This window comes from Bufo gargarizans, chromosome 1 (genome assembly GCF_014858855.1).
Source record: "Bufo gargarizans isolate SCDJY-AF-19 chromosome 1, ASM1485885v1, whole genome shotgun sequence".
Taxonomy (NCBI): domain Eukaryota; kingdom Metazoa; phylum Chordata; class Amphibia; order Anura; family Bufonidae; genus Bufo; species Bufo gargarizans.
In genome coordinates this window covers 100,610,491-100,623,006 of record NC_058080.1, presented here as the reverse complement: position 1 = coordinate 100,623,006, position 12,516 = coordinate 100,610,491, and the positions used below count along the sequence as shown (strand labels likewise).

General features: G+C 42.3%; 1 protein-coding gene across 2 annotated transcripts in view; it reads left to right on the top strand.

Moving 5' to 3' along the window:
* SH3RF1 (SH3 domain containing ring finger 1) overlaps nt 1-12,516 on the top strand; it is a 144,239-nt gene that overhangs the window by 104,566 nt on the left and 27,157 nt on the right. The window contains exons 5-6 of one of the 2 annotated variants that reach the window (XM_044286396.1): nt 4,031-4,327; nt 10,057-10,167. In XM_044286396.1, the coding sequence (XP_044142331.1) occupies nt 4,031-4,327; nt 10,057-10,167 (408 nt within the window). The remainder of the gene's footprint in view (nt 1-4,030; nt 4,328-10,056; nt 10,168-12,516) is intronic. The other variant, XM_044286475.1, reaches the window with a different exon arrangement.

Sequence of the window (12,516 nt, the reverse complement as noted above, 5' to 3'; positions counted from 1 at the left end):
ATTATTTATTACTGCACCCTTGATTGACAGAATTCTCCCTGATACGGTGGTGACAAGCCGTGTATACAGATTTGTTATGTGCAAAGCACATGGGATTTATGCTGAATTTGTCCATTCAGTAAGTTGTATGGGAAAACTTATGTATACCAATTCACATGTTCCCATGATTTTGCCTTAGGGACTGAATACTTGTAGTTTTGTAAATGTCAACGTTATCCACCAAAAAAATGAATATTAACCCCGCTAGGATGCATTCACAAGACCATCTTTTTGGTCTGCATCTGATCCGCATAATTTATGAGATTATGGCCAGCTTTTTACATATCCGTGGTGGTGCAGGGTAATAAAGCAGGTTATCCAACATCATACAACAGCCCCCCATGTGCCGGGCCCCTCAGAGGGAACATACTTACCCCGCTCCCCTTGCCGCTCCTGGTCCCCGCACCGCCGCTGCTGTTTCTCCCTGTACATAGATGAAAACATCTGGTGTTGGGAGGGAGCAGCCAATTGCAGGCAGGGACGAGCCTCCCTAGCATTGCAGTTGACACTAGGGAGGCTCGTCCCCGTCCCCGCCTGTCAGTTTTATTCTACCACACACTGCAAGTGCAGTTACTGATTTATAGCCCTTCCTTCCGGTTTGGGTGACTGCTGTAATGGTCTCCTCCTGGTTGGATGATACAGCTTTAACTCAGAACAGAGGGGAGGGGCTGTGAAGCAGCTCAATGCATAGAGCTCCACCTCCAGTGCACTTATAAGAGCAGAATTTGGAAGAATACAACTTCATATTCACACTACTCATCTTCAGTAAAGTTCCTCAAAAGATATGTTTGTACTGCTATCCCCAGCCCCTACCTAGTACTGTCAACAGTTTAATGAACCCTTCTGTTGTTGTCTGCATAGCACGGGCCCATTCATGCTACACATGACTTCAGATATCTCTCCGTTTTGGCCATCAGCGTATATGAACAGTATGGCTAGGTGTTATTCCAGGCACTGTCAGACACATGCAGGATGCAATGTGTACAGTATTTCTGACGAGCACTCACTCTGTACTCCCCTATTAGTGATAAATTGTACTGCAGTGAGTTAAGTAAAATCAAATGGTTTTTTAGACATCTGGACTTTGCTTATTAAATTCATACAGGACCAAACGTTGCTGTCTAGCAGGTTGCACATATGGAGTGAGTGTAATTCCTCTAAGCGGAGCTTTTCCACCTTATTTAATGCTTTGTGAGCCAAAATAAACTAAAAGCATTATTACTTGTATTAGGAAAGTAATTGCCCCAATAAAACTTTTTTTTTCAAGTGGAAGGAGGGGTGAAGTAAGCTGGAATGGGCTGAATGTGAAACCTGCAAAACCTTGGCAAGTACTCGCTGTCCTTTTCTATTGTCGGTGATGGTCCCTCGGCTGAGAGGTGATTTGCTCAGCAGTTGTAACCTTTGGACGATTTATTTCATTTATGAAGAAACTATTCTCCTGCTGAGAGCAGATGTTCACCGGAATGATTTTCAGTATTATACTTCGTTAAGGCCCTTCTATGAATATAAAAAAGGGAAAATATTAGTTTTACCACTTTATTTTTAAAGCAATCCTCCAGACTCCCTATTATAAAGACGTCTTTTCCTCAGTATGTATGAATGTAGTATTAACTGGTAATCATCCTTATGTCACTAGTGGTTCTGCAATCGGTACTTTATAGTCATTTTACGTCTGCTGTGATAGAAATCACTTCTCCATACACTGACTTCCTGGTTAATATGTGATGGGCTTGTAATTATACTGAGCAGCCAATCTAAGGAGGCCGAGCTGCAGACATTAAAGGATGATGACAGGAAGGGTGCTTCGGACCCCCATGGACATTCTGTAACTTAGCTGTCAGCTATTAAGCAGCACTATCTGCTAAAAGTACATAGCAGGTAGTCATCCCCTGTAGTAGGTACTGACATCTTTACTCTTCTTAGACAGATGCCAGAAATGAAGTGGTAAATGACATTTACAAGGGCAGAACGGAAGGAATGGGGGGCAGTACCTTTGTACTGTGTCGGCTAGGATTAACCAGAGGAAATGATACTGGGGTCCTACATGAAACATGTCATCAATAAGGTCTAAGAGGTTATATGATTATCTTCATAAGAAATAGACCTTAGTAACCGGTCTCCTAGACTGCTGGGTCTCACTTTTATATTATTATGTCAGAGCATGGGGAACAATTATCACTTGATTTTTGTTTAAATAATTTTTTGTGAATCAATGACCATTTGGTTGCATTGGCCACAGGCATTTATTGCCTGAGATTCTTTATTATTATTATTTTTTGGCCTTTGTTTAAATAACACTTTTATTGATTTTTGCTAAAAAGAAAACCTTACCCTATGGGCAGGGTTAATCCATATACAGTCTGAGCCGCAGTTGCACTGTTTGCATGTGGCTGTGGCCAACCAGTAGGTGCAAAATCCTAAATAGAGAAAATTCTCTGGAGGAAAAATTTTTTATCATCCATTAAACTTTCCCAATTAATTATGATCAACTGGAAACAATCAATTTGCAAAGTCCCACAGATTACAAGGAAAGACTCTTGCCAGTGGTTCTGCTGGCTGATGATCTGTGATGATGTAGCTTTTTGAGGTTGGCCTCATTAAATTACCATGATCACATGCAGTGTCACTTGTTATTTTGTCAGTTCCTGGATTAAACTGTTCCAGTTCATTCTTGATAGAGGTTTCTACCATCGAAAATTCACTTGTTGTCTGCTAAATAACCCTAGGCGTCTTAATATTTTATCACGCACGTGTGGCTAATTAAGTAGATAAGGGGACATATGGTTGTGTTTTGTAGCCATTTTTCTAGAGCGCCTCCAAGAATTAGCTAAAGACCTGGAACCTGGATCCAAGCGGTCTCATGTGTATAGGATTACTTGTCTTTGCCCAGGAACCTCATTTTGTAAAAAAACATTCAAGAGATAAACAAATATCTTAATTAAATGGAAAATCCAGCCTAAAGGAAAAGTGATAGAACTCAAGGGTAATCGTTCTCACTTTGCTTAATTGTTCACCTACATCAGGCTGTGAGCTACAGAGAATTTTTTTTGATTGAAAAGTATCTTTTGTTTCAGGAGCGTCATGTTGCAGAATGTATCCCATGACCAAGACTCCATACTATATTAGAGCAAGAAGCTACACCTTTCTATCATGCTCCAATAAAGTTGCTCCAGGAGTAACAAGATTGGAGCTCCTGAACTGATTTGTGACTCGCTTGACTGAGAAATTCTCTGCATGCATTGTATTTACTGAAGTTTTCTAATACGAATAATCAAAAACTAGGGTGCTCCACAAATAATAAGAAGGTAGAAAGAATCACCGGACATCATAAGGGAAGTGGTGGAAACGGGAAGTGCAGATGGGGATGGTGGAGTGAGGTTTTGCCAGTAAGATCTGGGATCAGAGAAGATCCCACTCCAACTAGCTTAGATGGAATGCTGAGAACTTTAGCGTTTGAAGAATAAATCTCTTTACCATAGACATTTATGAAGCATATTCCTCTGGGAGGAATAGTATTTGGGTTGTTAATTTATGCATTATTAAATTGGCAAGTGGGTGTTACTGTTAACTTTGACTGTATAAGGATACGCTCTACTTTCAGCATTAATAGTAACACCCACTTGTGAGTATTTATACAGTTTCCAGAGTAATAACAGCAATGGCATAAGGTAGAGATGCTCCAGAATTGTAAGTTCATGGAGAATAAAGGTATTCACTAAAGCAGACATGTCAGGAGAGCTGACAAGTCCTCTTCAAGTAAGCAGGGAATGGCTACCATAGCCGAAATGTTGCATGATGACTTTGGAGTCTGTCTGCTCACACCATCTGTTTTGATCCTGCTGATCTGTCAGCAGGGAATGTCGACCATAACATTATTTCAAGAATTAGAAGCTCCACTGCACCACCACCACTGTCTTCTATTATTTTAAAATCTTTTTTGGAGCAGAAATAAAATATAAACCTTCTAACTGTAAATCATATCTGTTTTCAGTTTAATTCAGCAGCTAAGCAACTCATCGAGTTAGACAAGCCCTCGGGAGTGGACTCTGGGGAAGGAACTTCTGGGACAGCACATAGCAGCTCTTCCCAAAAGCACACAGATACCAAGAAGAACACCAAAAAACGTCACTCTTTTACCTCTCTGACCATGTCGAACAAGTCATCGCAGTCTGTACAGAACCGTCATTCCATGGAGATCAGTCCTCCTGTGCTCATCAGCTCCAGCAACCCCACAGCTGCTGCCAGAATAAGTGAGCTCTCCGGCCTGTCCTGCAGTGCTCCTTCTCAGGTGAGGAAGGCATCACCTAGTAATACACATCTTCCTGCAGAAAAAATGTCATATTCTCTATGCCGCTGAACTGAATTTCCTTCAACTGCTAACATAAGGTAGACCTTGTTTTTCTTCTCCACCAACTCCCCCCATTGATTATACTGTTCTACCAACCTTCCCAATGATTATACTGTTCCATTGACACCCACGCTGATTATACTGCTCCACCAACTCCCCCCACAGATTTTTCTTCTCTGGCAACTATCCCCACTGAATATACTGCTCCACCAACTTCCTCCACTGATTTTTCTTCTCCGCCAACTCCCACCACTGATTATACCGTTCCACCGACTCCCCCACTGAATATACCGCTCTACCAACTCCCCCACTGATTATACTGCCCCCTCAGCTCCCCCCACTGATTATACTGCTCCACCAGCTCCCCCCACTGATTATACTGCTCCACCAGCTCCCCCCACTGATTATACTGCTCCACCAGCTCCCCCACTGATTATACTGCCCCCTCAGCTCCCCCCACTGATTATACTGCTCCACCAGCTCCCCCCACTGATTATACTGCTCCACCAGCTCCCCCACTGATTATACTGCTCCACCAGCTCCCTCCACTGATTATACTGCTCCACCAGCTCCCCCTACTGATTATACAGCTCCACCCACTGATTATACTGCTCCACCAGCTCCCCCCACTGATTATACTGCTCCCCCAGCTCCCCCCACTGATTATACTGCTCCACCAGCTCCCTCCACTGATTATACTGCTCCACCAGCTCCCCCTACTGATTATACAGCTCCACCCACTGATTATACTGCTCCACCAGCTCCCGCCACTGATTATACTGCTCCACCAGCTCCGCCCACTGATTATACTGCTCCACCAGCTCCCCCCACTGATTATACTGCTCCACCAGCTCCCCCCACTGATTATACTGCTCCACCAGCTCCTCCCACTGATTATACTGCTCCACCAGCTCCCCCCACTGATTATACTGCTCCACCAGCTCCCCCCACTGAATATACTGCTCCACCAGCTCCCCCCACTGATTATACTGCTCCACCAGCTCCCCCCACTGATTATACTGCTCCACCAGCTCCCCCCACTGATTATACTGCTCCACCAGCTCCCCCCACTGATTATACTGCTCCACCAGCTCCCCCCACTGATTATACTGCTCCACCAGCTCCCCCCCCCCCACTGATTATACTGCTCCACCAGCTCCCCCCACTGATTATACTGCTCCACCAGCTCCCCCCACTGAATATACTGCTCCACCAGCTCCCCCCACTGATTATACTGCTCCACCAGCTCCCCCCACTGATTATACTGCTCCACCAGCTCCCTCCACAACCTTTTACTCATGTTCTTTCTTGAAGCAGGACAGCCGTGGAAAAAATATAACTACTGAACATTTACTGATAGAAAGTGCTGCTTGTGTTTTGTAGCAGATTTTGCAGCTGATTTAACATGGATTACAGCCTATGCGTTGCAACAAGTGAAATCAGACATGGAAATCCACAGCATTAGACATGATGGCCGCACCACTTCTCAGACTATCTGACGCATACTGTGCATTCGATGGTCCAAGACACTTCCTGCTTCCCCTCGGATACCTCAGAAAGCAGAACTAAGCAAGTAGGATGTGTCTAGGGCTACCGAAGCACAGCGTGCATGAGTTAATCTGGGAAGTGGTGCGGCCATCTTGGATGGCAGAAGCAGAGTCCAAGAATTATCAGATTTTCAACTAAAAGAGATTGAAAAGGAGGTCATGGTGTTTGTTTTTTCTTTTCTTGAACCGGAGGGTCGTTTTAATTTTTTTATTCAGTGATAATAATGATTACAGGGGTTTACTGCTTGGAGTACTCAAGTGGTTATATGATCACATGGTACCTGACTGTAGAGACCACCAACAATCAGCTGTAATCTGTGTAGGAATATCTCAGTAGATGTTCTGTCCCCTGCAGTGCCACCTCAGGGGAAATGAAACGGTACACAGTGTTCAATGGGTAGTCCATGTAATACATAGATATGCCCGATCCTCCATCGTAGGAGGGCACTCTTTGTAGACACTCTTCAGTGGCTCATAGACGAGGGATTATTTAAGATAAAATTACTTGACCCTTCAGAGAGGCAACATTTGTAGTGCCCCATGATGGTAATATATGGGGATGGTTATCTTTCGCAAAAAGATAACCATAGAGAAGATAATTGTGTGTAACAGCATTTCCCTCATGTGAGGGGATTATTGTAGATGAGTCATCCCTCGCTTCCGTGTCTTGTCCATTAGACTAGCTTATAACTTGATGGGAATTTATTATCCTGTAGTGAGCGCAGCATATGAGGACATGGAAAACAGTGACTCACACAGTGATAAATGGTCTGCGTAAGGAATTGTTTTCAAGAATGGGAATTAACAAGTTCCCAAAGTCAGCATATATATTTTTTATGGAGGCAGCAGGTAACTATAAGGGAATGAACTGAATGCCAAGAAAGTAACACAGTCAAGTCCTTATTCACTGAATCACTGCCACAAACCGCCAAATCTCCATTGACTATAATAAGATCCAAAGGGTACACGGTCGATTTCAGGCTATATGCCATCTTTTGGCCAGACAGAAAAGGCTGCATGCCGAAAGCCATGATATATGCTGGAAAGCAGCTGGATCCCCATCGGATCCTATTCTAGTCAATGGGGATCCAGTGGTGTGCGACAGTATCAAACTATATGAACTCCGCCGCAACAGACTGCTTGAGTTCAAACACATATTTGAACCCAGCCTTATGTATACAGAGGTGTTATCTGTCATGGTTAACCTGTCAGTGATGATAATGTGATGGCTACTAAAAAAAGTTACCTGTACAGAACAGAAAGTGTTGACATACTATTAGACCTAATGGGCAGTGTCAAAACTGCAATAAGCATGAACAAGAAGAGTTACAAACTTTTACAGAAGGAGAGAGGACCCTGCTCGCGAGGGCTTACAATCTACAAGTGAGCAGCAACGTTTCACTCCCTCTATGGAACCATTTCCTTTTTTAAATACATGTGCTAGTGGAAGTATACTAATCAATGCGCTACACATGATCAATCAGTTTTACAGTAAATCAACCAATAAAGGGATACAGTGCATATATAAAGTGCATATATACACATAAACAGTATAGTACACTAATCTTCTAAGAATATAAGGGGTACAAAGGTGCAGCCGGGGTGCAAAAATATTGAAAATGTGGTAGTGAGCAATAATAGCAGTATTAGAGGAGCTTGACCCTTTTGAATTATTAATAACAGGTGGGCTTGTACAATAATATATAGTACCAAGTATAACTCTATACAGGTGAATCATCTATACTGTTTGTGTGTATACGCACTTAGCACTTTACATATGCACTGTATCACTTTATTATTTGATGAATTGTGTGTAGCAACTTTGCTTTGTATATATACTTTCGTTAGGACATGTAGTTGACGCTTGAGAATGGTTCCATAGAGGGACTGAAACGTAGCTTCTCTTTGGGAGAATAGATCACTGGATTTTCTTTAAGAATTTTGGAGTGCTGCTTCTTCCCTCTGCAATTAGTGTGACTGAAGCTTTTGGAGTCCAGGCTTGTGAGGCCTGCAGCCAGCTATATTATAGCTTTTTGCTGTGCTGCTCTTTCTGACTTCTTTGTAAGTTGTACAGGCAGACATCTTCCATTTATTACACATGTATAGATATACAGTACAGACCAAAAGTTTGGACACACCTTCTCATTCAAAGAGTTTTCTTTATTTTTATGACTATGAAAATTGTAGATTCACACTGAAGGCATCAAAACTATGAATTAACACATGTGGAATTATATACATAACAAAAAAGTGTGAAACAACTGAAAATATGTCATATTCTAGGTTCTTCAAAGTAGCCACCTTTTGCTTTGATTACTGCTTTGCACACTCTTGGCATTCTCTTGATGAGCTTCAAGAGGTAGTCACCTGAAATGGTTTTCACTTCACAGGTGTGCCCTGTCAGGTTTAATAAGTGGGATTTCTTGCCTTATAAATGGGGTTGGGACCATCAGTTGCGTTGTGGAGAAGTCAGGTGGATACACAGCTGATAGTCCTACTGAATAGACTGTTAGAATTTGTATTATGGCAAGAAAAAAGCAGCTAAGTAAAGAAAAACGAGTGGCCATCATTACTTTAAGAAATGAAGGTCAGTCATTCCGAAAAATTGGGAAAACTTTGAAAGTGTCCCCAAGTGCAGTCACAAAAACCATCAAGCACTACAAAGAAACTGGCTCACATGCGGACCGCCCCAGGAAAGGAAGACCAAGAGTCACCTCTGCTGCGGAGTATAAGTTCATCCGAGTCACCAGCCTCAGAAATCGCAGGTTAACAGCAGCTCAGATTAGAGACCAGGTCAATGCCACAAAGAGTTCTAGCAGCAGACACATCTCTAGAACAACTGTTAGAGGAGACTGTGTGAATCAGGCCTTCATGGTAGAATATCTGCTAGGAAACCACTGCTAAGGACAGGCAACAAGCAGAAGACACTTGTTTTGGCTAAAGAACACAAGAAATGGACATTAGACGGATGGACTCTACATGCCTGGTTCCCACCGTGAAGCATGGAGGAGGAGGTGTGATGGTGTGGGGGTGCTTTGCTGGTGACACTGTTGGGGATTTATTCAAAATTGAAGGCATACTGAACCAGCATGGCTACCACAGCATCTTGCAGCGGCATGCTATTCCATCCGCGTTTAGTTGGACCATCATTTATTTTTCAACAGGACAGTGACCCCAAACACACCTCCAGGCTGTGTAAGGGCTATTTGACCATGAAGGAGAGTGATGGGGTGCTGCGCCAGATGACCTGGCCTCCACAGTCACCGGACCTGAACCCAATTGAGATGGTTTGGGGTGAGCTGGACCGCAGAGTGAAGGCAAAAGGGCCAACAAGTGCTAAGCATCTCTGGGAACTCCTTCAAGACTGTTGGAAGACCATTTCAGGTGACTACCTCTTGAAGTTCATCAAGAGAATGCCAAGAGTGTGCAAAGCAGTAATCAAAGCAAAAGGTGGCTACTTTGAAGAACCTAGAATATGACATATTTTCAGTTGTTACATACTTTTTTGATAAGTATATAATTCCACATGTGTTAATTCATAGTTTTGATGCTTTCAGTGTGAATCTACAATTTTCATAGTCATGAAAATAAAGAAAACTCTTTAAATGAGAAGGTCCAAACTTTTGGTCTGTACTGTATAGAAAAGGTTGGTTTTAAACTAAATCTCAGTATCACACTATGTTTCTCACCAGGCACATATGTTTTTCCAGTGCCTTAAGTTGATATGATATTTTTGAAGCTGGGGGAGCTTGTGATTTATAATTGTGATTATAATTATCGTCATACAGCTCACAGTAATTGCAGGTAACGTGTTCATTACAGTCAGTATGCTATAGACAAATATTACTAATGATCTTCATGATTTATTTAGATTTTTCTATGTGTCCATAAAAATGTTGGCTGTCCATGATTTTTAGAAAAATTTCCCAGAAAAAGAAAAGAAAAAAAAAATCTGTTTGGCAACCATGGATTTGACACAATGAACAGACCCTTAAAGAATTATTATTATTATTTCTTTTTGATTTTACGGCTGCTGATTAAGCAGATTTCCATAAAGTGAAAAAAGCCTGCTGTAGCATAATCAGTATATTTAATGGTGTTCTTCTGTCTTATTTCTGTCAGGTCCATATCAGTACTACAGGGCTTATTGTGACCCCACCCCCGAGCAGCCCTGTAGTTAGTGGCCCTGCATTTACATTCCCACCGGAAATCGCCTACCAAGCTGCTCTGGGAGTAAGTAGTAGGCCTAAGTGTTTCTGCCGCACGGTACTTCTTGACCTCCCCTCTTTCTTCTCGGTGAACTAGTAGTAAGCTTACCCTTTGGTGGTGGAAATAATGGGGCCCTTCTTCTGTCTTCTCTGTAAACTGGTGATTAGTTGTATACCTTTCTGTATCTAACTTAACAGATGAACTTTTTTCTTTTGGGCGCTATGGTAGGAGTCCATTTTCTTCCTTCTTTGCTTAATCTTAAATAAGAACTTGTACTGAAAATTTTATATTTTTGTAGAAGTAACATATATTTTTTGTCTTTTCTCTGCTCTACAATTCAGAGGAAATGGAAGATTACATTTTCTGGTGTAGGAAGCAGTAGGCTTTAGAGCCTAAGAGGGTTTTAATGTATTCCTGCTCTTTGAGGAATCAGTAGACTTATGAAATGAATTCAAATTCCACTCTCCTTAGTTAGATCCTACTAGCTCATTACAGTGTATAATGGTGCTCCTTAATATATTACCTGCAATAGATCCAGCTTTAAATTGAACACCCGCAGTCAAATGTCTGGAAATCCCAGAAATATCAGACAGTACCACAACCCTTCCAGCTTTTACTTAAAGTAGCCCACATTTTATTCTTATTAATCTTTTAACGAATTATAATAATATATTATTGCAAATACATGTCCACACATGGTCCCAATACAATTTTATATCTTAATTTCACCTAGACATTGAGGAAAAGATGGAGAAAACTTGAGCAATCAGATATGAACTCTTATTTTTCTTAGGCATATTGTAAAATGAAAGCAGATATGACTGTAGCGGTGGCCAACATATCTTCATTTTTTCCATATGGCCACGTATGCCTTTGGACCTTGTACTCCCCAATATTGCACTGACCACAGAACCATCTTGGCACTTCTCTTCACAGATGAGTTAGTTGCTTAGAATAACTACCCGTGATCACTGCTAGTGCATGTGTGTATAATGTGGTCACCCGTACAAAATGCCATTGTCATAAGAAGGGAGGATTTGTATGGAAATGCCCAGCAGCTGATTGCAAAATAGTTTAGTGTTAGTGTATTGGGAATATACCCATTTATTGCTTATCAGCAAACATGTGCAGAACTGACTGTTCAAAGAAGTCCAAATAATCAGGTATCCATATGCAAGCCATTGACGCCCTAAAAAATTACATTAAATTATTGACAGATCCCCTTAGCAAAATGCCGGGTTTTCTTTAAAGGGGTTGTTTCACTTCAGCAAATGGCATTTATTATGCACTTACTAAGGGCCCATGCCCGTATTGCGGCCCGCAAAATCAGCTTCGCGATATATACGGGCAACGGCCATGTGCACTCCGTAACACGGATGTGGACGATTCACTTGAATGGGTCCACAAGATGCGAGGGACAGAGCGGAAGCCCACAGAAGCACTACAGAGCGCTTTCAGTGGGATTCCTGTCTGTCCTTTCGCACCGCAAAAACATAGAACATGTTCTATTTTTTTTGCAGTGTGGACTGAATATTGTGGATCACAGACCCATTCAAGTGAATGGGTTCCGCATCCGCAAGCGGCAGGCACAAGGCCGGTGCCTGTGCATTGCGGACCGCTATTTGTGTGTGCATGAACCCTAATGTACTGTGATTGTTCATATTGCCTCCTTTGCTGGCTTGATTCATTTTTCCATGCATTATATGCTGCTTGTATCCTGGGGTTACGACCACCCTGTAATCCAGTGGTGGCCATGCTTGCACGCTATAGGAATAGATGCACGGCCACTGCTTCTGGATTGCAGGATGGTCATAATCCCTGGATATAAGCCGTGTATAATGTGATGGAAAAAAAAATCCAGCCAGCAAATAGACAATATGGACAATCACAATACATTAGTAAGTGCCTGGTATTAACTTTCTTTACATAATAAATGCTATTTGCTGAAGTGACACAACCCCTTTAATTCCCCTCACTGTTTTACTACAGTCTTGAAGTGAACAGTTCTAGTTCATACTGATTAGTCCTGATAATCATGAATTCCCTGCTCTTCCCTCCCATCTGCTGCAGTAAGCGCAGGTGGTGGGAAGAGCCGGGCCCTCATGAATATCAGGACACATCCTTATGTGTTAGGACTTGGCAGTTAGGGCATTTAAAAGGGTTATCCAGTTTTTTTAATTTACCACCTAGACAGTGGTACCTGTGGAGAAATGTATACTCACCTGCTCCCCTCCACAGTGGCTTTGTGGCTCCTGTGCTCTCTTCACTAGACTTCTGGCCCTTGTCTTTCAATTTGTGCTAGGATAGGGTCATATGCATCACTGCAGCCAATGACTGGCCTCAGTGGTGATGTCTCCCTCATCGGCACATCAC